The sequence below is a fragment of the Dufourea novaeangliae genome, unplaced genomic scaffold (assembly GCF_001272555.1).
Source record: "Dufourea novaeangliae isolate 0120121106 unplaced genomic scaffold, ASM127255v1 scaffold118, whole genome shotgun sequence".
NCBI classification, from domain to species: domain Eukaryota; kingdom Metazoa; phylum Arthropoda; class Insecta; order Hymenoptera; family Halictidae; genus Dufourea; species Dufourea novaeangliae.
This window is the reverse complement of record NW_015374006.1, coordinates 1476367-1498440: the sequence shown is the minus strand read 5'-3', so window position 1 is coordinate 1498440 and position 22074 is coordinate 1476367. Positions and strand designations below refer to the sequence as shown.

General features: G+C 39.2%; 1 protein-coding gene across 1 annotated transcript in view; it reads left to right on the top strand.

Moving 5' to 3' along the window:
- LOC107188291 (dentin sialophosphoprotein) overlaps positions 1-22074 on the top strand; it is a 125275-nt gene that overhangs the window by 14627 nt on the left and 88574 nt on the right. Inside the window, exons 2-3 of the mRNA XM_015576561.1 lie at positions 9781-10494; positions 14308-14900. Of these exons, the coding sequence (XP_015432047.1) occupies positions 9789-10494; positions 14308-14900 (1299 nt within the window). The 5' untranslated portion in view covers positions 9781-9788. The remainder of the gene's footprint in view (positions 1-9780; positions 10495-14307; positions 14901-22074) is intronic.

Genomic DNA, 22074 nt, shown 5'->3' with positions numbered 1-22074 from the left:
TCAGCTGTTTGCTTTCAATGTTGACCAGTATAATACAACGCGTGGCTCTCTCTCTCTGTCTCTCTGAAGTCTGAACCAACTTGGACGGTGTCGTGTGGTGTTGCGCGTGTTGCGATCGTTTAGTAACGCGTGCAACAAATTACGCTGCCGTGCAGAAAAATTGCAACACTCGGAACAGCTAATTACCTTTTCTTCTATCCGTGTACTTGTGTGTGTATTAGATTGTTTGAAAAGCTCGTATCATCTTCGAGAATAGAACTGCGATCTATACAAGGTGAACCAATTAATTCGTACTGTTTTCATTGTTTTCACTTGATTATGCTTTGTTTTTTTTTGTAACGAGAGAAAGTGTTTGGGAAATTGGAAAATTCTTTATCTGGTCTCTCTAATGGAGTGGTTCCTACAGTGTGGGTCGCGACCCCCTGCGGGATCGCCAGATGGGTTCGGGTGGTCGAGAGAGGTTTTACAAAATAAGACAAATATGTTCGTATTAACATATATTTATATTGTATTTGGGACAAATGATACATATGGGAGCGAGCAAGAATCTCGTCCAAAAAAGGGGTCGCGACTTTAAAAAGTTTGGGAAAATTCTGAATGTAGTTCGAGGGTAGAATTGTGACAAGGGTGGATCGATAAAAGTTACCGTTTTCATCGTTTTTACTCTATTGTTTTGTGGAAACAGGGAAAATGTGTGGAAAATTGCAAAATTCTGAGTGCATTTTAAGGGTAGAAACGGAAGTGTATATGAAGCATTAATGAAAACTATTGTCCTAACTCTTTATGTTGGATTGTCTTCTCTAAAGAGTTGAAATAAGAAGTAGAACTGCGGTCTACAGTTTCCAGTTTGCATTCTGTCAGTGCTTTCCATTTCTTTTTATTTTTCAGACAGTTTCACTGCAATAGGTGTATTAAATTTCTATTTTTCTTTTCATTCAGAAACTCCTTAACGTGCTCTCTTGTCGAAGTTCTTTCCTGACACAGAATGTTTCAGCGATCCAAATGAATGATCTTTCTGACAGGATAATCTCTTAGTAAATACAGTAGTAAAATTTCCCAGTTGAAGTAGCGTGGTTTCTTTTACACGCGCGTAACGTAGCGTGACGGAAATGCACTTTGTGCTCGTTCATACTTTTTTCTTCTCTGTAAAAGTATACGAGTATATAACTTACACAGAAAACACATTCGAAATGTATAAGTTAGCGCATTTTTTCCCAGATCGATCGATTTTTTATTCCCCTAATAAAAGCATAACAAAACATCAGAAAAAAATCAACAAACCGTCGATACGTACTATAATATTCAATTATTTACCATTCGGTTACAATTTTAATCCGTGACAAAAGAAATTCCTTTCAATTCCAAGAGTATCAAATCGAGACATCCGCGCGCGATGATTCAATACAAAACAAAATAATTGAAGTTAGAAGCAACGTTGACCTACTTCGGTGGAGATGATCAATTAAAACTTCTCTGGGATGCAGACGAACGAATCTGTCATCTAGGATGAAAAACCTCGAATAACGTACGAAAGATAACAAATTAAATTCTTCTCATTGACGTTTAGTCAAGAAACTTTCCGTAGTAACGGAAAAAAAAAGAATTCAAAAAAGAAAAATCAATTCTCGGGGTAAAGGATCGACTCTCAGAAAAATCGAACAGCAGAGAATCGATTCGAAAGATTGATCTTTTAATTAAAAGAATTTTTTTAAAAATCGATTCGGAATCGAACATTCCTAGATGAAATCATCTACAATTGGTCCCGCGAAGTCTTTCGACGTTCTATTCGATCGAGACTTGGGCATTCGAGATCTTCGAATTATTACGAACGGCTACGGTTTACCGGTACGTTGACCTTTATCGATTTCACTTTCAGAGCCACTTCCGCACCAATGGGGTGAGGGAGGGGGATAACGATAATGGATAGAAAGTTAAGGGTCACCGTGTGTGCGTCTAGGCCGGCCCCGTTCTACGATTCCTGTGATCGATTACAATGTGTGCCACCCTGTGTGGTGGGTGCGCTAACGCGTGTCCGCCCGCATTATTTTTGTCGATGAGTGTACGCTCGCGTGCCCGGCATCAGCCGAAGGAGATTGGATCGTTAACAGGATTTAGAGGGGAAAAGAATCGATTGTGTCATATACCATGTGGCTCAGAAGTCTTGGACCACACGAAATCAACCCGTTATTACGCACGAAATGATTTTTTATTCGATGTTTATAAACGTTGATAGCGATATATGTATAACTAATTTGTTTTCGCAACCATTTGAGATGTGAACTGTTGATCTACAATCTGGTAAGAAGAATGGGAGACAAATCATACGATAATGCTATCAACGTGTACTGCAAATAGAAATGGAAGATATTTTTTCAATAATATATTACGAAATGTCTTGTAGACGCTATCCTCGTGATTTTATTGGAAATTGAATGAATCAAGTGGTTATAAATGGTATTTATTAACCCTCGAGTGGTAAGGTGGGTTTTGAGGTCGTACTTGGAGAGACCCGAGCTTTGTTTTGCTATTTTCGGACGGGCAAAGAAAAGTTATTATCTGAAACTTGTATTTTTGTTTACTTATGTAATAAGGAATAATAATTGAGTTATATAACTTGGGTTGGATACGACCCGGACCTTATTGTTAGAGGGTTAATCTACAGGGTGTCCTAAAAGTAACCATCTATTTTGGAAAATAATAGCAATTGTAGAAGAATAATTATAAGACACGAAATGATTACATTTATTAAAAACTTAAACATTTCTTTAAACATAGATCCATTTTGTTTTAGTATGTACGTATCCTATCGTGTCTTATAACTGTTTTTCTAAAATTCTTACTATTTCTCAAAAGAGATGATTAATTTTGGGATACCTTGTATAATATCGGTATCAGTATCCACTATAAACAGAGTTGATAAAGAAAAGTATACAGAATGTCCAGCAAATAATAATAAGGTCTTTATTACGCTACAGAAAACAATAAATACACAGCCACGAAGAAATGCAGAGTTAAAGTATTACAGGTGGTGGTAAAGGTTAGAAACAGGTGTCTTCCACTTGTAGAAACAAAACTAAAATATACATACATCGAAGAAATTGTTACTCTTTGTGTAAGCTTCCAATTTCCGGGAAGTACGAGCTTAAGAATTCCTTTGCTATAAGTAAATTTATATATCGCAACAAAGATTGCTGAAATTTTGTCGAACGTGGCTCGATAATAAGGAAGCAGTATGTGTGTGTTTATGTGGTTCTTGAACGGCTCTCAAGAGCCAGGAACCTTTCACTTGTTTCGTGCGGTTGTTGCTGGTGTTACAGCTACCGGTGCTTTCAGCGTTATACTGTTATTGTTCTTGTTGGCTTGCACGCGACAAGCGTATCTACGGGAGCTGATATTTTTCTTTGACGGCCGATAAAAGTCCACGTTGTATTTTCCTCACGACGGTTTCGTGATAAGCAGCGTTAACATCGCGGTGTACAGTCCGATGCAGTGTCTGTAGCATGGAATTATTTCACCGTGAAATTGGAGAATCTCCATCGAATCGGGAACAATTCGTTGGGAAACTGAGGTTCACCGTACTAGGAAGAACGTTTTCGAAATGTGCCAAGATTTGTCTATTCGGTAGACATTACATACTGGTCTGGATTAGGCTGATACATAAGTGATTTCAGAATGAATTGCATAAGTAAATTTTTAATTAATGAGTAGACTGCGGAAGTTTATGCAAGTGAAAAATTTTCGATGCTAGTATCTAAAGATTAAAAATGGACAGAATTTTGGATTGTGTACAAAATACTTTATTACATTAATATTAACACGTAAATAGTATTAAAATGTCCGTTAATGAACAATTATTTTTCTATATTTTTTTTTTATTTTACTGTCTTTTCAGACATCCAAGAAATAACTATACGAAGAAAAATATTTTCGTATATGAACGTACGTTTGTGTGTGTATACGTACAATAATGATTATTATGTTGTTTCTTAATAATGGAATTGTAGTAGAAAAACAAGCTCATAAATAAGTAAATATACAGACAGATACATAAATGTTATCAAGTATTACGAAGAAATCGCCCGTTTCGTATGCACCAACCAAATAATTAGTGTCAGTTACATCATGTCCCCGTTAATCGTGTTAAATCCTCGTTGTGTTCACTTTTATCAGTTTCCCGCTTGGTCATTTGTCATCGAGAGAGATTACCCAGTTAGTAGATTACACGGTGAATACATTAGTAGCAAAACGCATGCAGATAATGAATATCGTGTCTTTCAAATAGAATTACAAATGTGTATCAAATAACCAAAAATTTGTTCATACGACATGATTCTGTGACTTTGCCTGCGTTTAATCGTATCGTGAGTCAACCGAAGAATTAACCGATTGCATCTGAATCGTTTAACAGAAAATCACTGTAACAGCAAGGGCAACAAAAATCATAAATAAATTTCGGAATCTAGGTGTGTGGAGCGATAAATTATTAATGATCGTGAGTATGATCGATTTCCAGGTCGTGGACAAATATTCCTCTACGTGCTACAAAGTCTTTATACCGCGAACTAAGTCGACGATAAATAAGTAACTGGAACGATATCGATTTTGTCCGCGAAAGGTTGTAATTTCGAAGGTTTGATGCAGCACCCTGAATCTGGGTCAGAAGTCGAACAGACGGACGTTTCGCGAGTATACTCGTGAAAAATGAAAAATCTTCGGAAAATTTGTCGATCTCGGGATACATGTGTCGTTTGCATCATCGTGTCCTATCGTGTACAGGGTGTGCCACGAAACTGGGTGGGGCTTATCTCTACAAAAATGTTGAATGGTTGGATTTCTGTGTATCGATGCGGTGACAAAGTGTAACTGTACTTTCCATTTTAATGGAATCATACAATCATTTATTTTCTTCTTTTTAATGGTACCATACGGGGACATTCTTGAGCTGATATTACAGTATATGAATTTTATTAGATAAAATAAGAGTAATTATATTCTGTGTACATGTTCCATTGAAATACAAGTGTATTTTATTAAATATAAATATTACAATAAATTTGAATAGATTGTGAAAAAATGTGATTATTTTGTATGAAATAGGTACACTTATAGAGGAAATAAAAACATGTATATACCCCCCAGTAAAATCGGCCATTTCATTTGTAACGTATCTCATACAGTATCCGAGACTGTCGCCAGAGTGGGACGTCCGATGTGTACCTTCGTTTGACGGCTGTTTGCTTGAAGGAACGAATTAGATGGTCTCGGCGTGTTGCTCATTTCGATTTCGGTCCCAGCCGATAGGTACGCTCGGTTGCATATAAACCTGTAGTGTACATAGATCGTCACGTGTCCACGTATCGGTCCACGAGCCCGACGGTGCTTTACGTCACTCCCTAGCATGCGGTAAACAAGTCGGTATTCGCGAAACGAGTCTGGCCCATGGCCAAAGATCCGCGTACATTCTCCGGCGATATCTGTCCACCCATGTCGCCGTCACTTTACTTCTGTCAAGATTGTATTAAACGACTGTATTCTCACCCCCGATTTCCGGTAAAATTTGCCGTATCGGTGAAGTTTATCTGTCGAGCAGATCCTCATCCATTCTACTGTAGTAGATGTATCTATGTATCTACTTTAAAATATCTGGGATAGAAACACCTGGCGACTATTTCGCAACTGAATTTGAAACGGACGAGTTAACTCGTCATTTCGAAATAGTTACTTCTTCACTAGCAACGACGAGTTAATTCGTCATTTCGAAATAGTTACTTCTTCACTAGCAACGACGAGTTAATTCGTCAGCAATGTTAAAAATTTGAGCCTTTCGCAAACGAATGTACGTATCATTTGTGTTTCGCATTGCTACTAAAGAGGCAGTATATCTTCTGATGTTCTTTCGATTCTGTTTTGTCATACTCCCAAATTATGTCATGGCAGGTTTTATCATTCTATTTGCGTGTAACTAATGAGTCAAGTCGAGGTAACGCATCTTTTGTCATTTGTCATCAACCAACCAGGGAACGCTTTCAATCGAGAGATGTGCCAGTTAACAGGTTAATACATTATTATTACGAGACTTTCTACTTTTACTTTCTCTTACACCTACACGTGGTCCACTTGTAGTAACTACATAGTTTGATAGAACCAATCATTCTGAGGTATTATAGTGTTGTGTAGTGTCCTATCAATTGAATTATAATAAAATTATATTTCTATTAAAGAAAGGTGAATTTGTGGAATAGGAATGGGTCTTTTAAGTATTTTAACGTACATATTTCTAATGTTCCCTTGTGATACGAGTGCTACACATTGCGTGGCATAACTATAAAACCTCCCTAAAAGTTTCAATCCTTATGTATTGTGGTTAAAATAAAAACTAACCACTTTTTTCTATAGGGAATAATGTGGTTCTTTTTTATTTTAACTACAGTACGTAAGAATTGAAAATTTTAGGGTGGTTTTGTAGTTATGCCACGCAGTGTAGGATGATTCTACAATCGCTGTTAATGTCATTAAGTGTGTTAATTGACGTTTACACGTTCTAAAACGTCCTGTACATACATACTATTCATTTATGCGCTCATAGTTAAGGAGATATCGTGCAGGCGTGTTTTTTTGTCGTTTAATGTAATCAACGAAAGGAAGAATTAATGTAATCCACGCAAGAATGTTTCTTTCATACCGTCGCGGGTTCTGTTCACGGAAGGCGAACACGTTTTGTATCTTCGTGGAACAAGTGATTTTGTTATTGAGCGAACCTGTTGCACCATTGACCGTGTAAATGTCGAAACGATCGATCTCCGTTACAATGGAAGCGTGTTTATTTGTACGATGTATCTTTTGACGGGACAGATCGTTTGACATGATTTCCACCGTTAGTTTTTCAACCCTTTAAAAAATTTTATTTTATTATTTTCGAAATTGTCACTGGAATCGCAGTTATCTACTAATACACTCAACTTTTGATTGCTAATAGAACATACAGAATTATAGTTGTACTGTTTATTTTCAATGTGATGCCAAACCAATTTCAAAAAAATCGATAATATGGTTGTGATTATTAATTAATTACAAATTAACGCACAAGAAAAAGTAGACTTACATCACTTTCAAAATAAATGTCTCAGTTGTTTTATTCTTGTTGTATTTTCTGTTTTAAACTTTGAATTATCATTTATAAGAAAACTAATATTTACTACAATTTATTTTTTTTTTATGATCTATGAAATTTCTAAAATTTTTTATCAGAATATTTCAGAAATAGTTACTAATAATCAAGTCTAACGCTGTTAGTTTGCCTCGAAAAGATATCGATGATCAGGCAAACGTTATCAGAGTTCATTAACTTAACCTTAAGCTCGATAAAGTTCGATTTCCCTCGGTGAGCTATCAATTTAGTGACGCGACTGTGTAAACAACACTTCCGTAGAAATTGTTCGCCATGATCTAAATAAACATTTTTACTCGTTACTGCGTTTTAATGTTGTTTTTACCAGTTTCACGAGATTACTTTTATTTCTCCCGTAAGAGAGTTTACTTTTGTCGTTCTGTTTATTATTAAACCGGAACATTTCGCGATCAAAAGCGCTCGTTGGCTATTTAGCGATAAATATACTGCAGGTTTATGTTCATATTTTTGTCGATTAATTCACTAAACCAATAACAGAAAAGGGATTTATTTATTTGAAAGGTAATAAATGGGCGATTATCATTCTAATAATAAGATAATGATATGAAAACTGTCTTAAACTTTCATGAAATCACTCGTTTTATCGTCTTTCGTAAATACTGTAAAACACAAAAATATCCGCCAGTCTCAATTCATTGACAAACGACCAAAAACCACGGAACTTATGTCGTGTCTGGTTAAAGGGACGAAGCTTTTTCTAGAGTTAAATTTTCTATGCTTTCGTTTCGAACGTTCGACAACAGTGATTAAGATTAAGCGGAAAGTTGAATCACGGCGAAACGCGATTGTCTTTTAAACGGGCAGGGATGATTTACTTGCCGTTCGTGTCGGGCATAATAAAAACCGACTCACCGGTGTGTAATGTGTGTTCTAGCGAGACTCACGATACAGACAAACGTTTCCACGGTTACGAAATAGAGGGCGTACTTACCGCAATGCGCCAGTGACGTGTTCGCGTATGCAACAAGGCGTTCTTAGCTCCTTGGAAAAGAGGAAAAAAAAAATAAGCGGGAACGGATTTTCCGTCGCATCGACGAGGAGGACAGATGAAATCTTTCGAACGCATCCGTTTGCGTCATTGTTAGAATTATAGTGAATCGAAATTTTACAGAAAAATTTGTAGTTTGTATATTTGGAATAGAATATAAAATTATTTGTAAATTAGAACAGAATCATAGTATTATATGAAATTTTGCAATAAAAAGTTGTAGTCTGTATATTCCAAATAATAATAATTACTACATAGGCACAATATTAAAAAGTATGGTACTAAGAGAAGATAAGCTAGAAATGATGGAGTGATATAGAAATAAGTATGACGTAAGAAACAGCAAAAATATAATACATATAATGTTGAGTTTTGTGAAAAAATGAAGTACAAAAAGTAAGAGACCGAATATTAGCAAGTAATGTATTTTAATAGCGGAGTACCAGATTACAATATTAGTGCATTCTACATTTTGACAATAATAGTGATATATGTAGTTCACAAAAATTAATTTAACATTTCTCTAAATCATGTATCAATGGTAACCATGATTAAATTTGCAGTGATGTTTTATTTTTTAATTGGACTTCTCATTGAGATTTATGTTAATATATGTTTTCTGCAGAATTAATCCATCTGTTTGAAAATTCTTCGTTCGATTGTTAAATAAGCGGTTAAAAAAAAAAAAGACGACAAAAGTTTCCCGTCACTTTAATAAACGCCCATCTCCCTGACGGCACGTAATTATAAATATTCACTTTCTACAAGGGCAATCGAGACCACTGACTTGCGAACGCATTATTCGAGTTAATTGATCGATTGGCAAAGTTTATTTTTACCTGTCGCTTTTTTTCGGTGTCACAGTTACGACCCGGTATTGCTAGTCGTCACGTGTGCCTGCTAAAAATGAAGTATGACCCCTCCTTCGGTTAAAGGATCGCAAATGTGTTGGAAAACGTAGCGTCGCGAGAACGTCCAAACAGCGACAAAATGATCGTGCAATGAATAGTCAAGCGGACACCGTGTACCCGTCGTAAACTCTCTCGAAGAGGGCCTTTCATGCACAAGAAAGGAAAAATAAGTAGGTTCTTTCATATGCTTGATAATACGACCTTGAGTCACAGAGACAATCCGCGACGACGACCTCAGCTTTCTTCGCGAAGTACATCCGCCATTTAGTTTCATTGGTGTCTCCAAAATTAGCACAGTAGAAGGTTAATTATCTGAAATGTTAAACGAAACGTCTCTCCGATAGTTCTTCGAGTCAGAGGATCAGCAAGTAAGCAATCATCGCAAACGATTTATTGTGACTTTTAGAAGTGAATCTGTATTACAAATTGCGAAATGTATCTAAAAAAAGAAACTTACACAAATTTAATTCTGTTCTTCAGTCAAAATAATGTAGGATATTGGAGTCAAATAACATTATCACGAAAAAAACAAAAAGATTGGTACGTCTAATAAATTTTTCATAAACTATCACCAGTCCAACAATAAGTAACTTCGCAATAGTCATCTATAGTCAAACATTAAAATCTACACGGACCATGGGCAGAAGGGCAATGAAATATTAATAAACACGCGGCGATATTTTGTTTTCCAGATTCCTCGATGGAGAGTGCCGGCGGTGACAAGCAGAACGAGTCGGACGAGTGCGATGTGATCGGGAACAATCGGCACGATGGCAAGATGACCGGCCAGGAGGACACGAACGTGAAGATCAGCGAGGATCTGACGGCGAAGCAAGAGGCCATGAAGAACTTGAAGAATCTGGATACGATCGGTCAGAACGACCAGGAGACCGCGGAGAAACTGTCGAAGGCGGTGTCCCAGGATGACGAAGACGAGGAGGAGGACGAGTGCAAGGGATCGGACGAAGACCTGAAAGAGGAGAAAACCGACGGCAAGAAGGACGAGGAGTCGTCGAGCAGCACAACGTCCACCAGCACGTCCGATGACGAGTCTGAGACCAGCTCGGATGATAAGACAGAGGCGTCGAAGACCGAACAGACGAAGACGATCGAGCCGGAGGCAAAGAAAGAGGAACAGCCCAAGTACGATGACACCACAGACGACAGCGACATCGAAGACGATTTGATCTCTGCCATCAACTACAACACGATCACATCACTGGCTGCTCTTAAGGACATGCTACAGTCTTCCGGGGAGAACTCGGACGGTGTTGACAGTTTCTTTCATCATTACTTTCTGTCACACGTGAACCGGCTGCCATCCAGGAACCAGACCCACAGCCCCTATCCTTGGGGCAGAAGGCTGTCCGAGTGCAGGGAGGAGGACGAGTACGAGACCGAGGAAGGTGAGCGAAAATTCTTGCTTATTTCCAGTTTCACTTTAATGGAAACAGCCGTATGACATACATATGAATAGGTCAACGTACTACCGACACACACGTCAGCTGTTGCATATAGTACAGTCGTCCTAACTACGCGAAAGGTCTCCGCGCGCAATCAACTGGAGGCCTTTGTACGCAGTTAAGACGACTGTACTGTACGCTGACTCGTAGGAACATACTTTTAAACATCGTAGAACATAGAACAATCGCGTTTTTGTAAAAATTTTAATGTTAACGTATATATTCAAAAGAAGTCACGAAAGTAGAAGTACTTTAAAAAAATTAGTTCATTCACCAAACAAAAATTATAATTTTTCTGTTTTATGGTCTTTCGATAAAACCGTAAAATATAGAGATATAAAACCTTAAGCTTTTACTGGGATTCAAAGAAGATCAAGAACTAGAAAAGTTTCAAAAGATTCGCAGAAAGTACGCTCATTTTTCAGAGCGTTACGCTGATTTCTGACCTCTTGAACTTGGCAACAACCCTCCGTGAATCGTCGTGATGGTCAGTGGCGGGTCACTTTTGACCAGCATCAAAGCCCGTAAATTCAAGCCACGCGTCGATCGTTTTCACTGAACCGTTTTCAGATCGTCGCGCATTAATGATGAAAACTTGTTCATTTAGATTCAATCACCGCCGTTTTACTCGCTGCTGCATCGTAACGCCGTTGGATCACGCTGGATCGCTTAAGCCTTTTTATTACGTAAAATGATCGGCGCTACAGTGGCGGGTTTTCGCGACCGGTTGCATCACGACTCGCGAATATGTGAATTTGTTATCGTCGGAATGTTTCTCGTGTCGCATTGTTTTTTTTATTATTATTATTATTAAAAGGACTAGGCAGTCAGATTTTGTAAAAGTGTAACTTTTCTTTAGTTATTAATTACAAGGAAATGAATATCTAATTGTGATTAGTACGTTTGGGCAATGTTTATTAATACTATAAACTGTCAAAAATTTGTGTTTGATTATATTGTGTTTGATTATACCATTCGGAGGGGAATATAGGCTTGGGGGTCACTCGAGCATCTCTGATCCACATTATTGTCCGTTCTAGATGATTCATTGGTGCAAAAATGCAGTTCTTTTGTTACGAGGGTCGAGGATGAGTGTATACGATTAAAGTCTAGATCAGTTACGAATTCTGATAAGATTGCGATCGAGGGGCAAACAATGTGTGTCCACGGCAATATTCATAATTAGATATTCTTTCTTCTCCGAGATATGTACTACACGAGCGGGTAAACAGGAGTGTCGGTATAATTATGTAGATCGTAAATAAGGTTTCTGCGTCATCGGTGTCCAGTTATAAATTGTATTGTTCGAGACCGTTCGATTGTTCGATGCATGAAATCTGACCAATCCCTCAACAGAATGAAATGGGGTACAATATTTATTCAAGCCCTTTTGTAGTAATGATGTGCGCTTTGTGTACCATTCCAGTGGGTTTCACATTGTTGTGAATTCAGTCAACATTGTTACGAAATGGCCCTGTGCGGTCTTATTTAATAGAACGAAATTGAAGATGAAATCTCTGTGAATAAGAATTTTTGTAAAGAAATAGAACAATATCAAATGACTAGTATAAAGTACAGTAAGATTATCGTATTTTCAATAGCTAGAAAAATAATCGAAATGTCGCTCATTACGATCATTTAGATTACTCCAACTGCTATCAACGGTATGAAAAAGAACACTAAACAGTGACATGGTTGAATCTTTATTATCCGCCGATAATAATAGGAAACAAAAAACTAACCATCGTTTTTCCTCATTTTTTCATATCTTCGATATTAGCGGAAATAATTCAGATGTGCATAATTAGTGAGACACCGTGTGCATTCTGCTACGTTGCATCATAAAGGTTGCATCTTGCTTCACAAATTGCCGCCAGTCACACTTGCAGGAAGTCGTTGAGTTTAATGAACGTCTCTGGCGCGACGAACGCGGTGTCATTCCGCTAATCTGGGAAAAACTTCGCGAAATTTTACCGAATGTAACAAAGGACATTCTGTATATCAGGTAGAAAAAGAAACTGGGCGATGACGTTAATGTATACTAACTTTTGTCGACGAAGTTTCTGCAACATATCTTACACAAACTTAAATTTTATGTCCTGGTATAGCTCGAAAATCTGGCCGAAAACTATACTTAACGTTTATTCCGCTCTCAATTATTCAAACTCGATACAATGCCTCCCGCAACCAGTCTTGACAAGGTGGTATTTTGTGAGCTAATTCACGTGCCATATGCACTTCTACATATCTCGACAACGTAATAAAATCACGATTTGGCCGGGAGCTTTTGGCAACCACTGCAACTATTACAGAACATACATGTCCCTCCAGAACTCTCAATCGACCGCGAAATAACTCATTGCAAACGAACCGAGGGACCACAGATGAATCGTTAATGTATGTACAAGATTAACTTAGCACAATGATTTCAATACTAATAATCAACAAATGATATTTATTTATGGAAATTAACACTCGTGTTTATGCCCCACTCGTGCATATCATTGTTCAGGACAAATATTGAAGAAGTCGTTTTCTGTTCGACAATTGTTATTATGAATTAACCTATCAGTAAAAAAATATGTAGTTTTACATATTTCATTCGTCATCCTTCAACTCACTGAGGAAATAAGCGTACCAGTACGCCATTTTTGGCACTGTTTTTTTAAATATTAAGATTTTCTCAGTTGCACTGGAGATCGAATAATTTGACTGCATTAGGTGAACATTTTTCGTTTTCATTTTTTCGGTGGGTGGGAGGAGGATTTAACCACGAATAGAAGTTCATTCTTCGAAAACAGTCCGCCTAGCGCTCGCGTGGGCTCGTCGTTGCATCTATGGCGGATCGCGCGGAAACCAGCATGCATTGCGAAACACGATTCGGGCATTAAAACCGCGGCCGCGGAGCTATTAGGAGGAGCCCTCTCGCGCACTCGTTCAATAAGAGCTAAGATTAGCGTTTGCGACCGGTGGTTTAGCTTCGTTTTAAGTTCCGTTTGGCAACCGATTCTGCCTAACCAGCGCGAAAAGTCGCCTTGCTTAGGTAACGATTAGATTATATTTAGAGATTATTTCCGTAACGGGAAACACGGTAACTCGATCATTCGACGAAGATTATCCATTTTTCCTTCGAGATTTTTTCAATTAGAAATATGTGCGTTTGTAAATCGATGTCTTTAAGATAGATATAAATGTGTAACACTGTCGGCCAAAAACGTGGAATCACGTGCTGGGATTTATTATTGGGTCGGCGCATGTGGAGCATTGGTTTTAATGGTCGATGCATTAAATCGCACTGTTATGAATGAAACTTGATAACAGTGATCACCGTTGTTTGAAAATTTCAAACTTGATTTGTATTTTTTTTTTCTCCATGATTTTGTCGTACGCCAAACTATACGACATACATAAATCGCATCGACAGATGGAATTGTATTTCAGACTCGTCGAAGCGACTTAGGTTGTACGAGTAGTTGTACAAAAAATAGTATCGCTTATGGACCGCTCAAGGGTCAAAAACCGGCACCCAACTATGCGTCGACCCTTCATTCTCGGATGAAACAGACGAGCGCAAGCAATCCGTCGGGACACACGGTATGCAAAATTCCCGGCGCAACAGACACGTCTTTGTGGCTAGCAGCGAACCTTGAGCGAGCCACGGAGAGTGTCGCAAGTGCAGCGGTGCCGAATAACGGCCTCTTTGTTCGCGATTGTACGTTCTCGTTCGATCATCTCACCTACAACCTCGTGTTCCAGGGAAGAACGTGGACATCCAATCAGTGGCCATCGATAGCAAGAAGGATGTCCCGAAGATCGAGGAGCCGGAGGAGAAGAACGGGAACGGCTCCTCGAAAGCGTCCAGTCCGTCCATCTCCGAAAAGTCCAGCTCGGAGAGGATCGATCAGAAATCGAACGCTGCCCAGAGCGTCGCCGAGCCGAAAGTTACGGTTCCGGCCCCTGTGACCACCACGACCATCGTCATCGCCACTACCACGACACCGACGCCCACCACGGCGTCCACGACCACCATAGTGACAACCACCGCCACGTCGAGATTCACCACGTGCGCCGTCACCTCGCCGACATCGGCCACCAAGCCTCAGCTGAGGAGACGACACACCGCTGGACCCGGAATGACCTTCCCTGCCACCGATCCGCCGACCTACTCGTCCAGCATGACCTTCTCGAGAACCAGCCCGTTACCCAGTCCCCATCTCGACAAAAGGTTCTTCGACAGCAGCCTGATCGAGATGAAGAGCCAGGCAAGCAGCACCAGCACCTTAGACTATGACTCCACGGAGGAGGTCTGGATACGCAGGGTAGACTTCGTGCAGGAACGAAAGAGGAAGGTAAGTGGAGCTTAAGTTTGCTGTGTTGGATGCCCTCTTGGGAATTTCAATCACGTGTACTGTATTTTTTGTGATGATTGTTGGGGATATAGTGGAGGGAGAAATGGGATTCGTTGATTAGGGACTGGATACGGAGTAAATACTTGTAGGTCTTTAGCTTGCCTAGGGACAGAGGTAGCTAATTTAGCTACCGAGACCGTTGAAGATTCTTCTGGTTCTGATTGGTGTAATTCGAATATAGGTGGCTGCCACGTTTTAACAGTTAGAAACTGTACTATCTACTATACTATATGGATATAGGTTACAATCTAATGAATTCACGTCTGGATTTCTTGGAGAGCTGATCTTTATCGGTTCCGTGGAAAAGTTTGGTCAACCGAACAGAAGTGGCTGTTCTTGGACATACATGAATTCTGATAATCCAAATAATACAGGATCCCGATTTATGCAAGAGTCCCACTTCTGAAAATTGTACGAGGGGGAAAAGAAAGGGTAATGTGCTGGGAGTCGAACCCAGATATTTCACTTAGACGACGAATGTTTCGACCAATTAAGCTACCTGGACCAGCAGCCATTCTACTTCTCCCAATGCATATAACGTAAAATATGATGGCTGTTGTGGTTAGGTCAGACTATATTTAATGAATTCAACCAAAGGAGGCATCAGTTCACTTGAAAATAGAGTATTACTTACCTTAAGTAACATGAATCATTTCAGACAACTTCGAGCAAGTTTTCATAGAGTTACGAGTACGTTTCGGGAGTCTGTTCGAAGAAACTTTGGAATCGATTGTTTTTGTCAGAGGTCGTGAATCGAAGCAGCACGAATGTTCTTCGAAGCAGCTTCCCTCGTGGTGCCTCACGCGCAAGATGAGAGCACCAGACAGATATCCAGCTCGTCTAATTGTAGTAATTGACTAATTGCGGCGCGTCGGAGAACGTTCTCGCAAATTTGTTTACCGCGGCCGCGGTACGAGTCGTTGCGAAAGTCAATGGCGCAACGGTATACTGCTTACCCGCGGCACAATAAAATTGAGGATTGGGTTTCAGATTGCGACATCGGCGCGGTCGCATACTTCCCTAACGACAACGCGGCGAAACGTTCCCGCGATTCGGAATTCATATTTTCCGAATCTGTACAGAACATATTTTTCCTCGTGTGAAAATACATCGGGGAAATCGACGATGGATTTCGAGTGAATTGTTTCGTTTTTTCAATTAAACCGGAAACGATCGATTGCGAATTTTTAGGTTAGGGTTCTGACGATGCCTATCAAAAGGCGATCGATAAGTAAAACTTTTTAGATTCACCTAATGAATACTATCAGGAGACATGATAAAAAAGGTCAATATTTTTTGGTCCGGCGAAGTAAAGTTCAGTTCACCAAAAACACAAATAATTCACCCTGAATAGAAATGACGTTCTTTTTTTTTCACAGTTGAACGAGCACTCGCCGTTTCCAGTAATTATTCTTTTTTTAAACGCCGTACATGCAGGCTGTGACCATTTAAAGGTTGGTTCATAATGAGCAAGGTGTGGTTCGTACGGGCATGATTGCCAGAGGGGAATTATGGTTGTCACGAACGGCCAATCACGCGAGGTGTACGATCATCGATTCGCACCTCCGTTTCGCGCGTGATCTCATCAAGACGATTTTCTCAATCGATATATCCGAAGCGCATCACGGTACTTACGGTTTATTTATCACCTTTCCGGCACGCTGTACCGAAATAAACAATCCGTAATAATGGTTGTAGTAAACAAAGAATGATAACAGTTCAGCGTTACTAGAAGTTTTCTCATTATACGTATTGCAATGTAACTTTTTTTGGTGCACCTAGCGATGCATATTTTGACGCTACAATAATAACAATGGTAATTCAATGGCAATTGCAAAATCGAATATTCGTTGCATTGGATGAAAGTTTTGTCTTCTTCTGTTTTTCACAGAGCCCCTCCATATTACGTGGGCTAAAAATCCGCAGTCTGGTAATTACTTTTTCGAGTTGCGATCTGCGTTCGCGAGATCGAATCGCGTTGGCGCAGCTTCCGTAAACAAGCCGGCTAACGGCCCCTCGATGCCTTGGTGTGTAACCATGGTGTGTTCCGCGGTTATAAAAAGAAAGGTTCGACGAACCGGCCGCAGGGTACTCGGAGGGCCTTACCTTCTTTCTCGGGAAAGGGTAGATTACCTTGGTCACGAAGTATCAGCGTTACGAGCACACGGACCACCTCGCTTAACGAAGTCCTCCTTCATCGCTCGAACAATCGAGGTCGATTCACGAGCTCGTTTCAGCGCGTTTAAATTCGCTTTTGCATACCCTGAAGCCTCCTTAATGCATTATATTATCTACGTTGGTGAAACTTTAGGTGTATTGAGATTCAACAATTTTATACAAATAAATATATCTTACCGAATTTTTACGTATACTGAGACAGATAACACGTGGGAATGCTGTAAACACACTGGGAATTCTAATTGGCACCAGAAATATTTACATTTTTTTTTTTTCATTAATCTTCCTATGACAATAATAGCGATCAAGTAGTGGTAGAAATATTTTGTCATCTAGAGGGAATGGCGTGGGAAGTGTTGAGAATTTTCTATGTTAGTAAAGTGTTCATAAAATATTTCTTTTAAAATAACTTCTTAATTATCCACAATATACGAGACGCAGAACAATGAAATTCGAAAAACTCGTCTGAATATATGAGTAAATAGCGAAGTGCAATGCGATCGTTATTTTTACACTTAGCTATGCTTATCTGCTTATGGAACACTCGACTGTCCAAGCATGAAATGGAATAAAACTTTGAATAAGTTTTACCAGTTCTGTTCTACACAAGTATACGTTGTCTATGACATTCAATGTTCGAGAAACACCTTGAATACAATGTTCTTTGATAACTATAATTTGAACCGATTGAAACGTTTAACCTGTTTACTATCATGTTCTTCAATCGTAAGCATTCCCTTATTGGTTAGTGACAAATGACAGAAGACTAGCTACCTCGTCTTGACTCATTACTTACACGCAAATAGAATAGTAAAACCTGCCATGACATAATTTGGGAGTATGACAAAACAGAGTCGAAAGAACATCAGAAGATATACTGCCTCTTTAATAGCAATGCGAAGCACAAACATTCATTCACGAAGGGCTCAAATTTTTACCATTGGTGACGAATTAATTCGCCTGAGTTAAGAAGCATTTCGAAGTGACGAGTTAACTCGTCTTGCCCGGTGAAGAAACATTTTCAAATTGACGAATTAACTCGTCTTCATTGGTTATCAGGTTAATCTATACATTATTGCAATACTGGACGGGCTTGCACGCTGGTTGACAGAAATTCGATTACAATCGTCATAAAATCGCGTAACGATTTCAGATGACAGCAACCGTGTTTCTAAATTCGCGATATCATTTGGCCCGGATCTCGACGCGGCTGCTTCAATGATTCATGATACGGGACTGGGGCGTGTGTAACTGCAGGGCTTCCTTTAAGCTCTATCGATTCGGCTCGAAAGACGAATTACAATGCGTTGAGAACTGTTATGATGGATACCCACGACACGTAAGGCCTCCTTCGCTCCCGATGCTTTCAGTACGTGAATTGCATGCGTAAATAGTCGCGCGCAGCGAGATTAGGCCGGTAAATACAGTGACTCAGCAATTTGTTCGCGGAAGGCTATCCTGTTCGTTTGACCAAATTACATGTACAGGGTGTCCCATTTAAATCAACCCACTCGAATACCTTCGAAACTATTATCGATATTAAAAAATGTTTCAAATGAAAAGTTAAATGGTATCAAGGGGCACACTTTCCGATGTAACTTATGTGAACGCGTAGAGTTCATACGAAGGTCAACTTTGTTTTTGAAATGGAATCGTTGGACACCCTATATATGTACACCGAATGCTGCTTTTACACAAACTTTTTATACACCATTTCGATTTAACACGAATTAGAAAAAAAGATTTCATTCTCTTTTTTACACGACCCATTTTGGTTTAATATGTGTTCTGTAAAAGTTTTATCTTATCTTCGACCTCTCAAAACTCTCGATAAATGAAAGAAATTTCCGCTCCATTGACGCTTGTATAAAACAAAATCTTCGAAGATTTCAGTTTGTCCACACAGCTACAGTCTAGTTGCAACGATCTTATGGCATTGATCATATCGAGCTTCGTATCTTGTTTAGAAAAGAGTACGCTACATGATAGACCATAAACGAATAAAAGTGTCCGCAGTCGAGCGACAAATGTACGTTCGGGATTCATGAACACTTTCATGTTTTCCGACAATTGATGTTTGTTGACGCAATGTGAAAATTGTCGTAAACACGTTCTACCGCCTCGATAACACATTGTTCCTCGGTACATTTCTCTCGTATCTCCCCCCTCCCTCGACAGGTAAACGACGACGGAATTAAATGAAGTGTGAACGGGCTTTATTTGTTGTTCGCGATATTTTACTCTTTTGTTGCGTAACCACGGCCGCGTGCGACGACTCATAAGACCGTTTTAGAGTACAAAGAATTTTACACGTGCTTCGGTTCGTGACAGGCATCCGAACTGAGTAATTGCATCCCGGTGTGTGTGTCGTTAATCTATTTCAGTCTCCTGACATTTTCGTGCGACTTTTCCCCGTTGAAATCTCCCGTGTGTGGCGTGGCCGATTATAATTCAGTTCATTCATTTTTTTTTCGCTTCATTCTACCGATCGTTTTTCGCGCTATTAACACTTTATTGATAGGCGACGTCTCGAACCAGTGACAGCCGTGAATCACTGAGAAAATTAAGCTAGATGCGTAGACGATTAAAAAGACTAACAATTTACCCTAGAATTGTGCAAATAACTGTCTCAACTTTACCCTAGGATTCTTATTTTAGTATCTGTTCCAATATGTATCTAGATCTATTTTAAAATATATAATTGAGTACACCAGGGCGTCGAAGATATTCCCGAACATTTCTTTCAACGTCTATTTCAATTTGAAACAAAATGGCCGACGTGGAATTTGCTTCGCGAACAAGCCAATATTCGTAAAAAATATATATACATAAACAATTCGATAGAATGAAGAAGATCGCAAGGAAATAGTAAAACTAATTTCTAGTACTATGGTTAACGTGTGTTCCCAAAATTTTCAATCAATACTTTGGTTGGAATAAAATGGCCGCCTGACTGGTTGCACCCAAGTTAATGATTATTTAGCGTAAATATCGGGTTATGTAGATTAAAACTTGAGGAAGATTGAGCAAATAATTGAAAGATAATTACAAGTTTGTACCAAGTTTATTCTGAACCTTTTATTTTATTGTTTTCCAGTAGATGCCATTGTTTCTGGGACTCGGTCAATAAAAACGCACGGGAATGTACTCTTTATCACTGATCGCTCACTCCTCTTTGATACGGTTTCTAGACGTTGAACGTGTTCGCCAATAGATGGCGACGCCACGCGAAGAACAACTAGCTGCCATCTTTGCGAAGTTATTCGAATGAAAAACTGAAATAGAGCGTTAGAAACGTGTGGTGTCATGACACCGTATGTATATATGTTACCCGTTCGTTCTGTAAAATTAAGTGATTTACTTCTTTGTTTTGACTCGTACAATCTTAATCTCTATCAGTGACATCACTTGTAGAACCTTCGCGTCTTATCTTTAAATTAGTAAGAATTACGTTAATTTCGAGAAATCCGCGAGTCACTCAGCTGTGTATTTCAATTTATTGAAACGGCGGACACCTCCAGGAACAGAAAGGAGATACCACCTTCGAGTAAGTTAACAGATTATGAAAAACAGAGTAACATTTGGAAAAAGCTCGACAATATAGGTGGAATTAATTTCTAACGTTTCGGAAAGCATTGCAGTTAGCTTCTTTAGAGGTTAAATGACATACACCAATTCCGATATACATTTTAAGTTCCGATGTCGTTTTCGTTAAGGTAGAATTGTTAAACCATTTCGAAACGTACATCATTGTGACTGTACGCCATACCACAAGTGACTTACAGCAATAAATAAATTATTATGTCGGTGAACGGTACTACGTCACAAAGAAGAAGATATTGTCAGCCCTAACTTCCATTAACATTTCCCGTTTATACTGTTCTGTGTCAGTTACATCCGCCATAAATACATAAAACCCGCAGTCTAGTAATCACCGGAATAGACCTTGAAGGTTACTCTATCACACAAAGCCTACTGTGCGTATCTACAAAAGACAAGAGATACGTAAAAACTGAAGCGTTTCTGCTAACTTAAACACACACACCTTTTTCCTGATACGCATTCACTCAAAGTTTCTCGTTATCGTTCGTATTACATTTGGAACTATGTACTGATCTTTTCAGAGACGAGCATTATGCACGCTAAGGTAACAAGTGCTCATCTAAATCTCGATCTTGATTGTAGGTGATAACTAGACTGTGGATGTTTATGCAAATATAGATTTTTGTGGATTAGGTTACGGAAATAAAAATCCAGGAAATACTTCTGCTTATTAAAAGAGGTTATTATACAAATTATTGTATATCTTCCAGTATAGAGTTACAGATCATTGTGCATGTTATAAATGCATAAAATCTGCAGTCTAGTGATAACAATGTCCCAATACACAGTAGTACCTCCCCCCAATATAGTGTCCTTCACAGACACAAATTAGATAAAAAGTTTTTCTCTATTATGCAGCAAAGTGATCAGCGAATCTGTATCTCATCCATCGCCATAATTGACGTATCACATCCGTAAAAAAAAAATACGAAACTACATCCACCGCAGACATCGAAAAACATGCCCAGCTGATACCGAAGCTCTGATCGCAAATGATTTCATTATTAAGCGTGACAGCTGTTTAAATGTGCATTCGATCCAACATGTACCCACCCACAGTGTTTTCAGGCGAAACTTTTTTATTTTCATGGAAACGTTCCGCTGTTTCTTGTATAGCAGCCTGCAGCCGGATATTCCGAAATTTCAGTGTAACCGTGTCCGGCGACCGGCGAAAGAACGCCATTCGGCGAGACCGTAGAACCGGGGTCGTTGTTTATCGTTCGCTAACCACGATTCATCCGCGATAAGGCGCGGCATTACGGCAATCCATCCGGGGAAAATTATTATCGATACCGGTCTCGCGACGAAATGAAAAAGATACCAGTGCCGATAG